Source organism: Staurois parvus, unplaced genomic scaffold (genome assembly GCF_062004578.1).
Source record: "Staurois parvus isolate SC_StPar_1 unplaced genomic scaffold, SC_StPar_1.0 ptg000230l, whole genome shotgun sequence".
NCBI classification, from domain to species: Eukaryota; Metazoa; Chordata; class Amphibia; order Anura; family Ranidae; genus Staurois; species Staurois parvus.
This window is the reverse complement of record NW_028318026.1, coordinates 3,581,859-3,594,276: the sequence shown is the minus strand read 5'-3', so window position 1 is coordinate 3,594,276 and position 12,418 is coordinate 3,581,859. Positions and strand designations below refer to the sequence as shown.

Genomic DNA, 12,418 nt, shown 5'->3' with positions numbered 1-12,418 from the left:
GATCCATGCTTTCATGTTGTTTATGCCATATTCTGACCCTACCATCTGAATGTCGCAGCAGCCAGTCTGCTCATTGTCCTCTGACCTCCTGACATCAACAAGGCATTTTCGTCTACACAACTGCCACTCACTGGATATTTTCTCTTTTCGGACCATTCTCTGTAAACCCTAGAGATGGTTGTGCCTTAAAATCCCAGTAGATCAGCAGTTTTTGAAATACTCCAGCACGTCTGGCCCCAACAACCATGCCACGTTCAGAATCACTTAAATCCCATTTCTTCCCCATTCTGATGCTGGATTTGAACTTCAGCAAGTCGTCTTCACCACATCTACATGCCTAAATGCTTTGAGCTGCTGCCATGTGATTGGCTGATTAGCAGTTTGTGTTACCAAACAATTAAACAAGTGTACCTAATAAAGTGGCCGGTGAGTGTATGTGTGAATGCGGAGATCTGTGAGGTGTTTGCTTTTTTTTTTCTTTTTTTTTTTTTTCTTTTTTCATTCAGCCTGGTTGAACAAAAATATAATTAAGTATATAGCCAGCGTAAGACACATTAACTTGTGGAGAAAATAATTTACCTTGACTTTTTTTTACTGTAAATATCTTATGCCTGACTGGATATACTGTGTGCTTCTCCTTTCCTTTTCATTGGAATGACTTGCAAGTAAAAACTGGTAAGCTTTTGTAAATAGGTGCACATTTGTAGAATCATAAAATTGTTCCATCAGAAAAACTGATGCATTTGTAGGACACATGAAGTCCTATTTTGGACATATTATTATTATACAGGATTTATATAGCGCCAACAGTTTGCGCAGCACTTTACAATATAACGGGAGACAGTACAATTACAATATTACAATACTTTCAGAACAGAAGGAATAGGAGGGCCCTGCTCATGGAGCTTACAATCTAAAGGAAGGGGGAGATGATACAAAAGGTGATGGCTGCGGTGGATGATGTGGCGGAGGTGATTCAAGTACAGTTCTTAGGTGGAGGTTGGGTAGGCTTCCCTGAATAAGTGAGTTTTCAAAGATTGCCTAAAGGCAGACAGGGTGGGGGCTGACCAGACATGCTGTGGTAAGGAGTTCCAGAGGATGGGAGAGGCTCTGGAGGCGAGCGTGGGAGGAGATGATGAGGGAGCTAGAGAGGAGGATATCATGGGAGGAGTGGAGTGGGCGATTTGGGCGGTATCTGTGGATGAGGTTGGCGATGTAGCTAGTGGCAGTGTTGTGGATGGCTTTGTAAGCTGTGGTTAGTATTTTGAATTTTATACGTTGGGTTAGTGGAAGCCAGTGAAGGGATTTGCAGAGAGGGGCAGCAGTCGCTGATCGGTTGGTAAGGCGTATGAGTCCAGCAGCAGCATTCATAATAGACTGAAGGGGGGATAGCCTGTGTAATGGTAGACTAGTGAGGAGGGAGTTGCACTAATCAAGGCGGGATAAAACCAAGGCGTGGATAAGTTGTTTTGTGGTGTCCTTGGTCAGGAAGGAGCAGATTTTGGAAATGTTCCGGGGGGTTGAGGCGGCAGGAATTAGCCAGTGAGTGGATGTGAGGCCCAAAGGAGAGGTCAGAGTCTAGGATTACACCTAGCACCCTGGCATGAGGGGAAGGACCAATGGTTGTGCTGTTGATCTTAATGGTAAAGTCGTGAGTGGGGGATCAGCGGGGAGGAAATATTACAAGCTCAGTTTTGGAAAGATTGAGTTTGAGGTAGTGGTGTGACATATACACTTATTCTGTCAGGAGAAAAAAACTGTCTATTGATCTACACAGGGGAGATTCTTCTACCTACTGATGATTCTTTAGATTTTAACAGAAACCATAGTAATGGCTATACTAGAGTCTATACCTGTACAAATTTAAAGTGCAACCATGGGCAAAATAAAAAAAAAATACATATTGCTGTCTGTTACTAGCATTAACACAGCAGTGTTTGATTTTGTTTTTCCCTGTAACAAAGCTTATTACCTGTTGACGCTGTCAATGAATCGAATATCTCTGCACTTACTAATAGGGTAACAAAACTGTCCATGAGGTGAAATGGCATAGTATTGTGTGTCGCCCTGTGGGCCAGTCATAGATAAAGATGTCATTTTAAATGGACAAACAAATTAAAGACTCCAGCCAATACTTTTACACTGTGTTTACACAGATACTAAAGTTGTTTTTTTCTTTTGTTAAAAAGAAAAATTTAAGCCATACTCATAAAAGCTGACCAGTTGTAAGCAGCCCTGTTGTTGTTGCATGGTTTGTCCCAACCCTTCAAAATTGAAGCTTTTAATGGATATCTTAGTCCCTGAAAGGAAGTGAAAAACAAATCTAATAATAATAAACATTTTTGTCAGAAAAAACAAAAACTGCTTTGTTAATGCTAATGACAGACTGCATCATATGAGGTCTGCAACTAACAATTATTTTCACAATCAATTAGTTTGTGGATTTATTGTTTTGATTAATTGGATAAAAACCTTTTTAAAAAAAAAGTGTGGTTTATAATTTTAGTTAATATGTAAAGTTAAAAAAAAAATATATTCTTGAATATCTTTATACATTGGTAAATATAAATAACTATCTATATGGTTAGGGAACAAAATATCTCATCCACTCTGAGAGTAACAGACAGAAATGATATATACACACACTGTATATACTATTAGAGGTTGAATCTGGTACATGTCATCAGACTCGGAGGTCAAAATTTTTAATTAAAGAAAAAAATACTTAAAACACTGTTTTGTAGATTTTCAAACAGGATTGTAAGATGTTATGCATGACAGACTCTCTTGCCATAGCCAGGTAGCTTGATACAAACTACCCGCACCTGCTGTCACTAAGACACTTAGTAGCAGCAGCATGCTTTTTGTATCACCTGTAATGATGAGGCACTGCTTCTTACACATTCACAAGTTCTCAGGCACTTACTGACATGTATGGTCTGTACTGAGCTGTATGTGTGCAGCAATGTGTATACTGACATAAATGGTATACTGAACTATATGTGTGCTGCTCTGTATTTCCTGATATGCAAACAAAGAATGCATTCTGTATGCAGGCCAATTAATTGGTTGACAAACTAATCGATTATAAAAATTGTTGTAATTTATTTTCATTTTCGATTATGTCAATTAGTTGTTTCAGCCCTACATCATATGTCATTTTTAATGTATAATTTCACTTTAAATTATTTTGATTCCTGGAAATATGGTTGTCATAAGTTAAGATAGTTAAGTTATTACCGGCTTTCATAGGTCAGAATCTTGGATGGATATTAACCTGTTCCTGACCACCATCTGTGCATAAACAAATTACAAGGATGTTGCCCCGTACTGGGGCTATGTTTATACGCTTCCAGTTTGAGGCAGCAGTTCACATTTAGCGCAGTCATTGACAGTTTGGGTCCCCACTGAGGACTGGAGCCAATACTTGTTTCCTGATTATGTAATCATTGTGATCACATGCCAGGTGGAGCCTTAATTGAGAGAAATGAAAGCCTGCACATGAACATTATTACCACTATAGCAATATTAAAATTAAAATAAAACAGTATTTTTTTATTTTGTGTTTGTAAGCCTTTGCTAAGAAACAGAACATAGTTTATTTAAATAGTGTACCGAATAAATCCTTATACAACCTTAAAAAAAGTGTTAAAAAAAAAAAAAGATTTAGGTATGTAAGTTTAGTCATACAGTTGTTTAGTTTCCTGACACCAATGCCTGGACATTTAGGCATCGATGATCTCTGGGCTTAAAATGAGTTGCATAATAAGTAGAACCTTCACCAAAAAGAAAAACAACTAACTTGTATTTAAGTTCAATATTGTCATTTTATATTTCTTTGTTACAGGTCATAAGATTTGATGGTGGCGAATATGTCTATTTGGCTGGAGAATTTAATAGTTTGCATAAGGTAGTGTATAAGTCCAAGCTTTTTTCTGATATCTTGTTTGCTGTGCAGTATTCCTTTATGTGAATTCCTTTCTTTAACTCTGTGTTCATTTAAAAAACCAAGATGAAAGTGCAGCGCTATCTAAACCTCAGTGATATGTACCAGTTGTAATGTATGTACACTCAAACATGCCTAATACATGCAAATATAACACTCCTGTCATCAGAAATCTACTGTCTGAAATAAAATACAATCCCAAAAAAACAAATCACATTAAAGGTTTTTGTGCACAAAATCTCATACAAATCAATCCGCAACAAAATAATGTTGTGTTGTCCTGTAATCCAATGTGATTAAAAAGCACACATGCCACTTTTTTATAGAACGGAATGTGCTATGCATCCCAACAAAATTTGTTGCCTCCTTCACCACGTGCCAGCCCAAAATTTCACCTTCAAAGGAGACCTCTTATATTACAGGACGTCTAACAGCACTTTATGATATCTGAACACAGAAGTGGAGGATTTTAACACTTAATTTATCACAAAGGACCAGTCTCAAAAAAAGGGTTCAAAATTTGGCACCCTTTTCTACACTTCCACTGTAGTACACAGAACACACCAAAAAATAGTGCTCTTAATTTTTTTTCTCTTATTAAAAGCACTAACAAAAATACACTTAAAAGATAAATCGTAAAACTCAACTTTTCACAGAAAACAACCATCCATACAGCTAGGGGCGGACTAACTCCTGGAGCCCCCCAGGCAATAGGAGATCATGGGGCCCCCAGGTTAAAGATGGCTGCCATGACGCAACATTAATGTGGGAGGCCCGTGTGGAGGGGCTCAGCGACATGCAGAATGGCAATGACTGAAAGCTGGCAACCCAGTAAAGATACCAGGAGCCTCTCATGGGTAGTACCACCTTAAAGTGTCATTAAACCCACTGCAGTAAAATCAGTCTGTATATGCAATAAAGCATGTTTGTTATATTCACTGTGGAACCCAAGCAGTTAATCCTCTGCATTGTGTAAAAAGGCTGTTTGATCCTGTCTTCTCTGATCCTCCCCTTCTTTCGCTGTCCCTGACTCATATTCTGATAGAACAGAGAATTGGGGGCAGGCTGCACATGAACAGTTTAGCGTGTATTGCTAGAGAGTTTTTTTTTTTCTTGGAAGAGTGCATGTGATCAGCACAAGGCCAATCAGCACTGTCCAGACAGAGTAAGGAGTCCTGCAGTCTCATAGGACAGTGAGAGGAGAATGAAAACTCTTCCTACAAGCTTCCACCAGTGCACTGTTGGACACTGATATAAGTCACAAGACTGCTCTAACTGCTGCTGAGAAAAAGTATTTAGCAGTTTTTATTTACTCAAATAATTGCATTTCCATCTTCTGTGTACTGTGGGAGACCATATATAGCTAATGCAGGGTCCTGGGTTTAGTAACACTTTAACAGCACCATGGGCCCCTTGGGAAAGAAATGCACTGGGGCCCCTACCAGAGAGATGGTGACCTGTGGCAAGCATAGTGTGCCGTGGCACACAGTAGGTGTGGCTAAATTTTGATGCATATTGGGCGTGGCTTTTTAATCACCACATGCCAGAATAGAAATTTTTGTCTATTTCTTTTTTTTTTTTTTTTTTTTCTTTTTCATTTTGATATTTACTTTTAATGTTATAATTTTTTACAATGCTGTTGGGGAGTGGGGCTTTGATGAAATATCAGGGGTCTAAACAGACAGTCCCTTTCTCTGTAGCCTAAGCTGCACTGCAGATGAATGAACAGGAAACAGAGGCTCCTGCCCATTCATAAACTGAAACATAGTAAATACAGATATACCTGCAGCTGCTGCTGGCGGGAGAGGAAAGGAGGGTGACTTTGGAGGATGTAAGTGGGCACTGTGGAGGTGATAACCTAATACATCCAGAGTGTCCCCTTAGTAATACTGTACTAAGGGGGCACTCTGGAGGATATAAAGAGGCACTCTATAAGCTCTAAGGGGACACTCTGGAGGTATTAAGTTAGTACCTCCAGAGTGTCCTCTTACAGTGTCCTCTTAGAGTACCCCTTAGTGCCCCCTTTATGTCCTGCTCCTCTAGAGTGCCCCATTTTAAATACCTTCTGGCCTGGCCACAACTCATGAGTGGCCAGTGGTTAAACACTTTGTGCAGCAGGTTGTGTGAATTTGAACCACATTCACGAGTCGTGGGTCACGAGTCGTGGGTCACGAGTCATGGGTGGCCAGGCCAGGAAGTAACAAGCAGGCTTTTTCCAAGGGAGCCAGATGTACTCACATCTTGCTTTCCTTCTTGCCCAGAAAAGCTGAGAAATCACAGGTTCAGCAGAGTGTGGGTAGCAGGGCCAGAAATTGTGTTGACAGGCCAGGCTACTGCTGAGCAAGGCAAGTGCTCTTAATGTGTCCCCTCTCCAATTGTGGTGCTCAGGAGGATTCACAGCACCAGGCATGCACAGGATGCAGGGACGGGAGGTATGCTGGCTGAAATGCCATGAAGGAACGGGTGCAGTGAGGGGGGTTACCCTCCATTATCAAGCCCAACTAGAGGAGGGGAGAGAGCACAGGAAGAATCAGAGAGGCATCCTGCTATGGCTGGAAGACAAGCAGAGACAGTAGCTGGCTGGTACTCCACCTCTATCACCAAGCACAGGGAGACCACAGGTAGGATTACAGTGGCATCTGTTCTGCAGCTGCAGGGCTAGAACAGACACTGACAGGCTGGATCAGTATGAGAACTACTCATGGCTCTTCTACCTGTTGTTGTGCCCACAGGAGTGCAGGAGGGAGAGCTTAGAAGTGTGGAGCTGCCTAGGTAGCCTGCAGATTGGGCCACTTTATGCTGAGAGGCAGCAGAGCTCTCATACCATGTGTCTGCTTCGGTTGGTCAGCAACACAGTCATGTGGCGGGCCCCCTACTGGTCACGAGCCTTCAGCCAGCGTCTGAGTTCCCGGTGTCAGTAGGGGGCCCCATGAGATGCCCTTGGTACCTTTCATATGCTTTTTTGGGTGTGGTTTGAGTGTGGGAGAGGACACACGGGCCCCATGATTTCCTATTGCCCGGGGGCCCCATGAGTTGTCAGTCCGTCCCTGCTCATCCTTCTGGTATTTTGAAGCCGACTAACACTACTTATAGAGTTCGCCAGCCAGAAGATGGTCAGCTGGATAGTGCCAGTTTGATGCAGAGATTGTCGACTAGAGAGTGCCAGTTGAATGCTAGCATCAGCAAAGCTCCGATCCTTATGAGTTATGTCTACTAAGGGCTTCCTTGGAGCTCAGAAAGTCCCCAGAAAGACTTTTATATTGCTGGCTAGCTACACAAATTTAGTTTTTTTTATTTTCTGCTTAGGGTTTATTTACAATATTGGTTGTGCAGACAGTATTTAATTATACCCTGTGTTCACTTGTGGTCCCAATCTGGTTCCTTTTAGTTTAGGTTTTTTTCTGATTTTACTGCTGTGCTGTCTCTTTAGGTATATATAAAGCAGAATTTTACCTGACTGGAACAGCCAGTTATGCAAAGTTCATCCCAGACCAACCTTTGGAGAAAAGTGACATATATAGCAATATTCTAAAATAGGTGTTTTGTTTTTTTTTTTCTTTAATTCCAGAAATGAGCAAAATAGTTTTTGTTTTCTTCAATAAAATTTCAATGCAAACTGGGACACCCTGCCAGAGCTTTACCATTTTGGAATTGCATTGGAGTCGAAGGTGACATTTATCGTGATTTGTTTAAAGCTCCATTGAGCTTTTCAGTTTTAATTCAGTCCTGTATAATAATAATAATAATAATTCCAAGCTTATCAAAACAATAGGTGCTCAGTTCCTTTACAGTTCATTTTCTTTCTAAAGCAGCGACTTTTCTCTCTTGGAGATGCAGTGATCTCTCTGCAGAGGTCTGACACACCCCTGCTGAGTTAGGCCAAAAGCCTTACAATCAGTAAAGCACACACGGTCTCCTGACTGTAGAACTGAACCTGAATGTATTTAGCTGTTTCAAGCTAAAGTACAACAGGACTTGGCGAAATGGGCTTAAGGGTCAGGGAACTCTTTTAAACTGTTCTGGAGCTGTTCCTTATGTAAACACTTGGTGGTTAGATAATATGGTACAGCAAAAGGTGAGTCCTCTACTCCAGTCTGGAGGGGCAAAGCAGTATACAGGAAAGTATGGATAAATGGGTGTTTTGCAAAGATTGTTGTAATTTTATGCCAAAGGGTTTTGGGGTTTAAATATATACCCTTTTATCAGGACTTTAGATGAAAATGATAAGTGCAGAGTGCCACCCTTATTAACTTGTAAGTTTCTCTACCAGTTAAATATAGCCAACCCCGAAAAAAAAAGGCTTTATATGTATTCATAGAGGAGGGCACCTGCAGGTATAGATAGGAGCATGCAGTTTTTATTTGCAATGCTCCTTTGGGTATAGGGAACAACTATCCCTGATTTTTAAAGAAATTTCTTCTTACTTTGTTAGGGTTTGTCCACAAAGCCACTGTATATTATGCCAGGGTCCTGCAATGTACTGATCTTTACCACTTTATCAACAAAGCCATTGATCACAATCTTCTAAGACTGGCCATACATTATACAGTTTTCTTGTACAATTTTCCTTTTAGCTTTACCAAAACCATGAAAACGATTAAAGATTTAGATGTACAGATTTAAATTAGTATTTTTTTTTTTTGTAATGTGAAAAAATGAATTACATTTTTAAAAATGAACAAGACAGTAGCAAACATGTAAAAGCTACAGTATTATCTGACTATTCGCAAATTACAGGGACATGTTTCTTTCAAAGTAAACTTGTGTGTTTATATGAAATTAGCTGGACTGGTAGAAGGCCAGTATATCGGATACCTAAAGATGCCTGCCCGTACCCCTTTAAAAGTCTTTAACAGAAGCCATGAATCTAGGAAAGTTCATTATGTAAATGTTGACTTTAGTTGAGTCAGGAGGGTGTCTGCAAGAGCCTGACTTTCTCATGTACGTTACCTTTGGTCACATAGAACTCATTGTCAGACAGACTACCCATCATGCTAAGATGCCCTATGCCAGAGCTCTGCTTTTTAAACTAAAGTCAAAAGATTTGTGTAGTTTCAGGATACCATGAGTCTCATCTGAATATCTTTTTATTATTATTTATGTGTCTTGAAGGCTACTTTACAGTCCTGCTAGCAGCTTAGCAGGGTTAATCTAAGCAAGGGTTATACAGTAATTCTTCCTGTAATAATTTCAGCATCACAAGACTTTATGCAACCTTGCAGGAGGTTGGCATGTATATAATGTGTTTATTTTTTACTTTCTGCTTTTTTCCACAGGTAACAAAAGAACAATGGGACATCATGGAAAATTTAATCCGCCAAACTAAAGGCTCCTAAGCACATTCTGTACTGATTCCGTGGACTGTTAAGGAAGAGCTTTTGTGTTTTTTCCTAATAGTCTTCACACCATGCAAAACTGTGATTGTCCAATAGGCCTTACCAATATTACACTGTTATGAACAAAGGAATTGTCAGGTGCTGTCTTTGCTCATCTTACAGCCAGTTCACCTAGATCTTGGTGTTATTTCACTTTAAGAGGTCAGTCAGAATTGTTGATTGTTGTACAAATGAATATTATTACAGGAGATACAATTATTATTTGTTAGAAAGAAAGGCTTTCAGTGGTTAAATATCCAAGTCCTGTTCAAATCACCCACTACAGCTTTCCTTAAAGTACATCCCATTGAACCCCACAATCCTCACCACTGAATTGCTAGTGATGTGTGAGAGAACAGAAATCTGATGAATTTTCAGGAATGATGGCCACTTGCAATGAAAAAAATACTATGTGTGGTAACATTGGCTGATAAGTGCAATAAAGCCTATAGAGAACTGAAAAAGAAAATGTTGATTGTTACAATTAGCAAATATTGCACATCAATGAAATCATGCAGTCATTACACTTTACTGAACTGACCCATATTTCAAGTTGCAGACTATGGAGATGTCATTCTGATCCTTTGTTTTTGTTGAGACACCATGCCTGTTCCAGGTCAGTGACTCCTCAGCTATTACTTCTGTTGTGACAGGTTCCTTCTAATTAAATGCTAAATAAAAAATAAATGAAACTGGATTTTCGGTTATGAATAATATTTCATCATAAACTAGCTAAATCCATCCACCTAATTCATCTGCCAACATAGTTTGTCATTATTCAAACTTGTAGGTTTATTTTTTGTTGTTTTTAGATTATTCAAGATATCTTTATGCCTTAAATGTGGAAAATTACATTTTCTGTATCAAAGACTTTAGTACAAATTACATGGTACTTGCATAATAAATAATCCTTGAAAAGCTTTTGTTGTCCTTTTTTTTTTTTTTTTGCAGAAATCATTTTACTATATAACAATGCGTGCATGTGTGTGTATGTATGTATACAGTGGGGATCGAAAGTTTGGGCACCCCAGCTAAAAATTTGTATTAATGTGCATAAAGAAGCCAAGGAAAGATGGAAAAATCTCCAAAAGGCATCAAATTACAGATTAGACATTCTTATAATATGTCAACAAAAGTTAGATTTTATTTCCATCATTTACACTTTCAAAATAACAGAAAACAAAAAATGGCATCTGCAAAAGTTTGGGCACCCTGCAGAATTTATAGCATGCACTGCCCCCTTTGCAAAGCTGAGACCTGCCAGTGTCATAGATTGTTCTCAATCATCGTCTGGGAAGACCAGGTGATGTCAGTCTCAAAGGTTTTAAATGCCCAGACTCATCTGACCTTGCCCCAACAATCAGCACCATGGGTTCTTCTAAGCAGTTGTCTAGAAAACTGAAACTAAAAATAGTTGACGCTCACAAAGCTGGAGAAGGCTATAAGAAGATAGCAAAGCGTTTTCAGATGTCAGTATCCTCTGTTCGGAATGTAATTAAGAAATGGCAGTCATCAGGAACAGTGGAAGTTAAAGCAACATTTGGAAGACCAAGAAAAATATCAGACAGAACAGCTCGCAGGATTGTGAGAAAAACAATTCAAAACCCACGTTTGACTGCACGATCCCTCCAGAAAGATCTGGCAGACACTGGAGTTGTGGTATACTATTCCACTATAAAGAGATACTTGTACAAATATGGTCTTCATGGAAGAGTCATCAGAAGAAAACCTCTTCTACGTCCTCACCACAAAAATCATCTCTTGAACTTTTCAAATTAACATATAGACAAGCCTGATGCATTTTGGAAACAAGTTCTGTGGACCGATGAGGTTAACATTGAACTTTTTGGCCGGAATGAGCAAAGGTACGTTTGGAGAAGAAGGGGCACAGAATTTAATGAAAAGAACCTCTGTCCAACTGTTAAGCTTGGGGTTGGATCAATCATGCTTTGGGGTTGTGTTGCAGCCAGTGACACAGGGAACATATCATGAGTAGAAGGAAAAATGGATTCAATAAAATTTCAGCAAATTTTGGATGGTAACTTGATGCCATCTGTGAAAAAGCTGAAGTTAAAGAGAGGATGGCTTCTACAAATGGATAATGATCCTACACACACCTCAAAATCCACGGGGGATTACATCAAGAGGCGTAAACTGAAGGTTTTGCCATGGCCTTCACAATCTCCTGACCTCAACATAATTGAAAGTCTATGGATAGACCTTAAAAGAGCAGTGCGTGACAGACAGCCCAGAAATCTCAAAGAACTGGAAGACTTTTGTAAGGAAGAATGGGCAAAGTTACCTCAAACAAGAATTGAAAGACTCTTGGCTGGCTACAAAAAGCGTTTACAAGCTGTGATACTTGCCAAAGGGGGCAGTACAAGATATTAACTCTGCAGGGTGCCCAAACTTTTGCAGACGCCATTTTTTTGTTTTCTGTTATTTTGAAAGTGTAAATGATGGAAATAAAATCTAACTTTTGTTGACATATTATAAGAATGTCTAATCTGTAATTTGATGCCTTTTGGAGATTTTTCCATCTTTCCTTGGCTTCTTTATGCACATTAATACAATTTTTTTTAGCTGGGGTGCCCAAACTTTCGATCCCCACTGTGTGTATGTGTGTGTATATGCGTGTGTATGTATGTGTATATATACATACATACATACATACATACATACACTGCAGTCCTAAAGTATTCAGACCCGCTTCACTTTTTAAAATTTTGTTATGTTGCAGCTTGACATTGCAGTTTTTTTAAACTAATTTTTTTTCTTAGGATCGTTGTCATGTTGAAAGGTAAACCTTTGGCCCAGTCCAAGGTCCTGAGCATTGTGGAAAAGGTTTTCGTTGAGGATATTACCCAAGGTTTATTAAAAGACACCAAATAGCTGATTGAATATTCGCAAAGGACAGAATTAACATGTATAACAACAACGTCTCATGGTCAGTGTGGCAAGGAGTGACAAGACCGTTAGCGATTGTCGGCAAGCTGACACGTTTTGGGGACGCATCCCCCTCCTCAGAGCTCAAGCCAACTGGTGTTTGCCACCTAATAAATGCAACAGCTTTTTTAATTTTTTTTTCCTTTTTTTA

The 12,418-nt window shown here is 39.5% G+C and overlaps 1 protein-coding gene across 2 annotated transcripts in view; it reads left to right on the top strand.

The window, feature by feature from the left end:
- DECR1 (2,4-dienoyl-CoA reductase 1) overlaps positions 1 to 10,241 on the top strand; it is an 84,879-nt gene extending 74,638 nt beyond the window's left edge. For both annotated transcript variants that reach the window (XM_089679690.1, XM_089679691.1), the window contains 2 exons: positions 3,848 to 3,910; positions 9,223 to 10,241. In XM_089679690.1, coding sequence (XP_089535816.1) covers positions 3,848 to 3,910; positions 9,223 to 9,282 — 123 coding nt within the window. In that variant the 3' untranslated portion in view covers positions 9,283 to 10,241. The remainder of the gene's footprint in view (positions 1 to 3,847; positions 3,911 to 9,222) is intronic.
- The last annotated feature ends 2,177 nt before the right edge of the window (positions 10,242 to 12,418 follow it).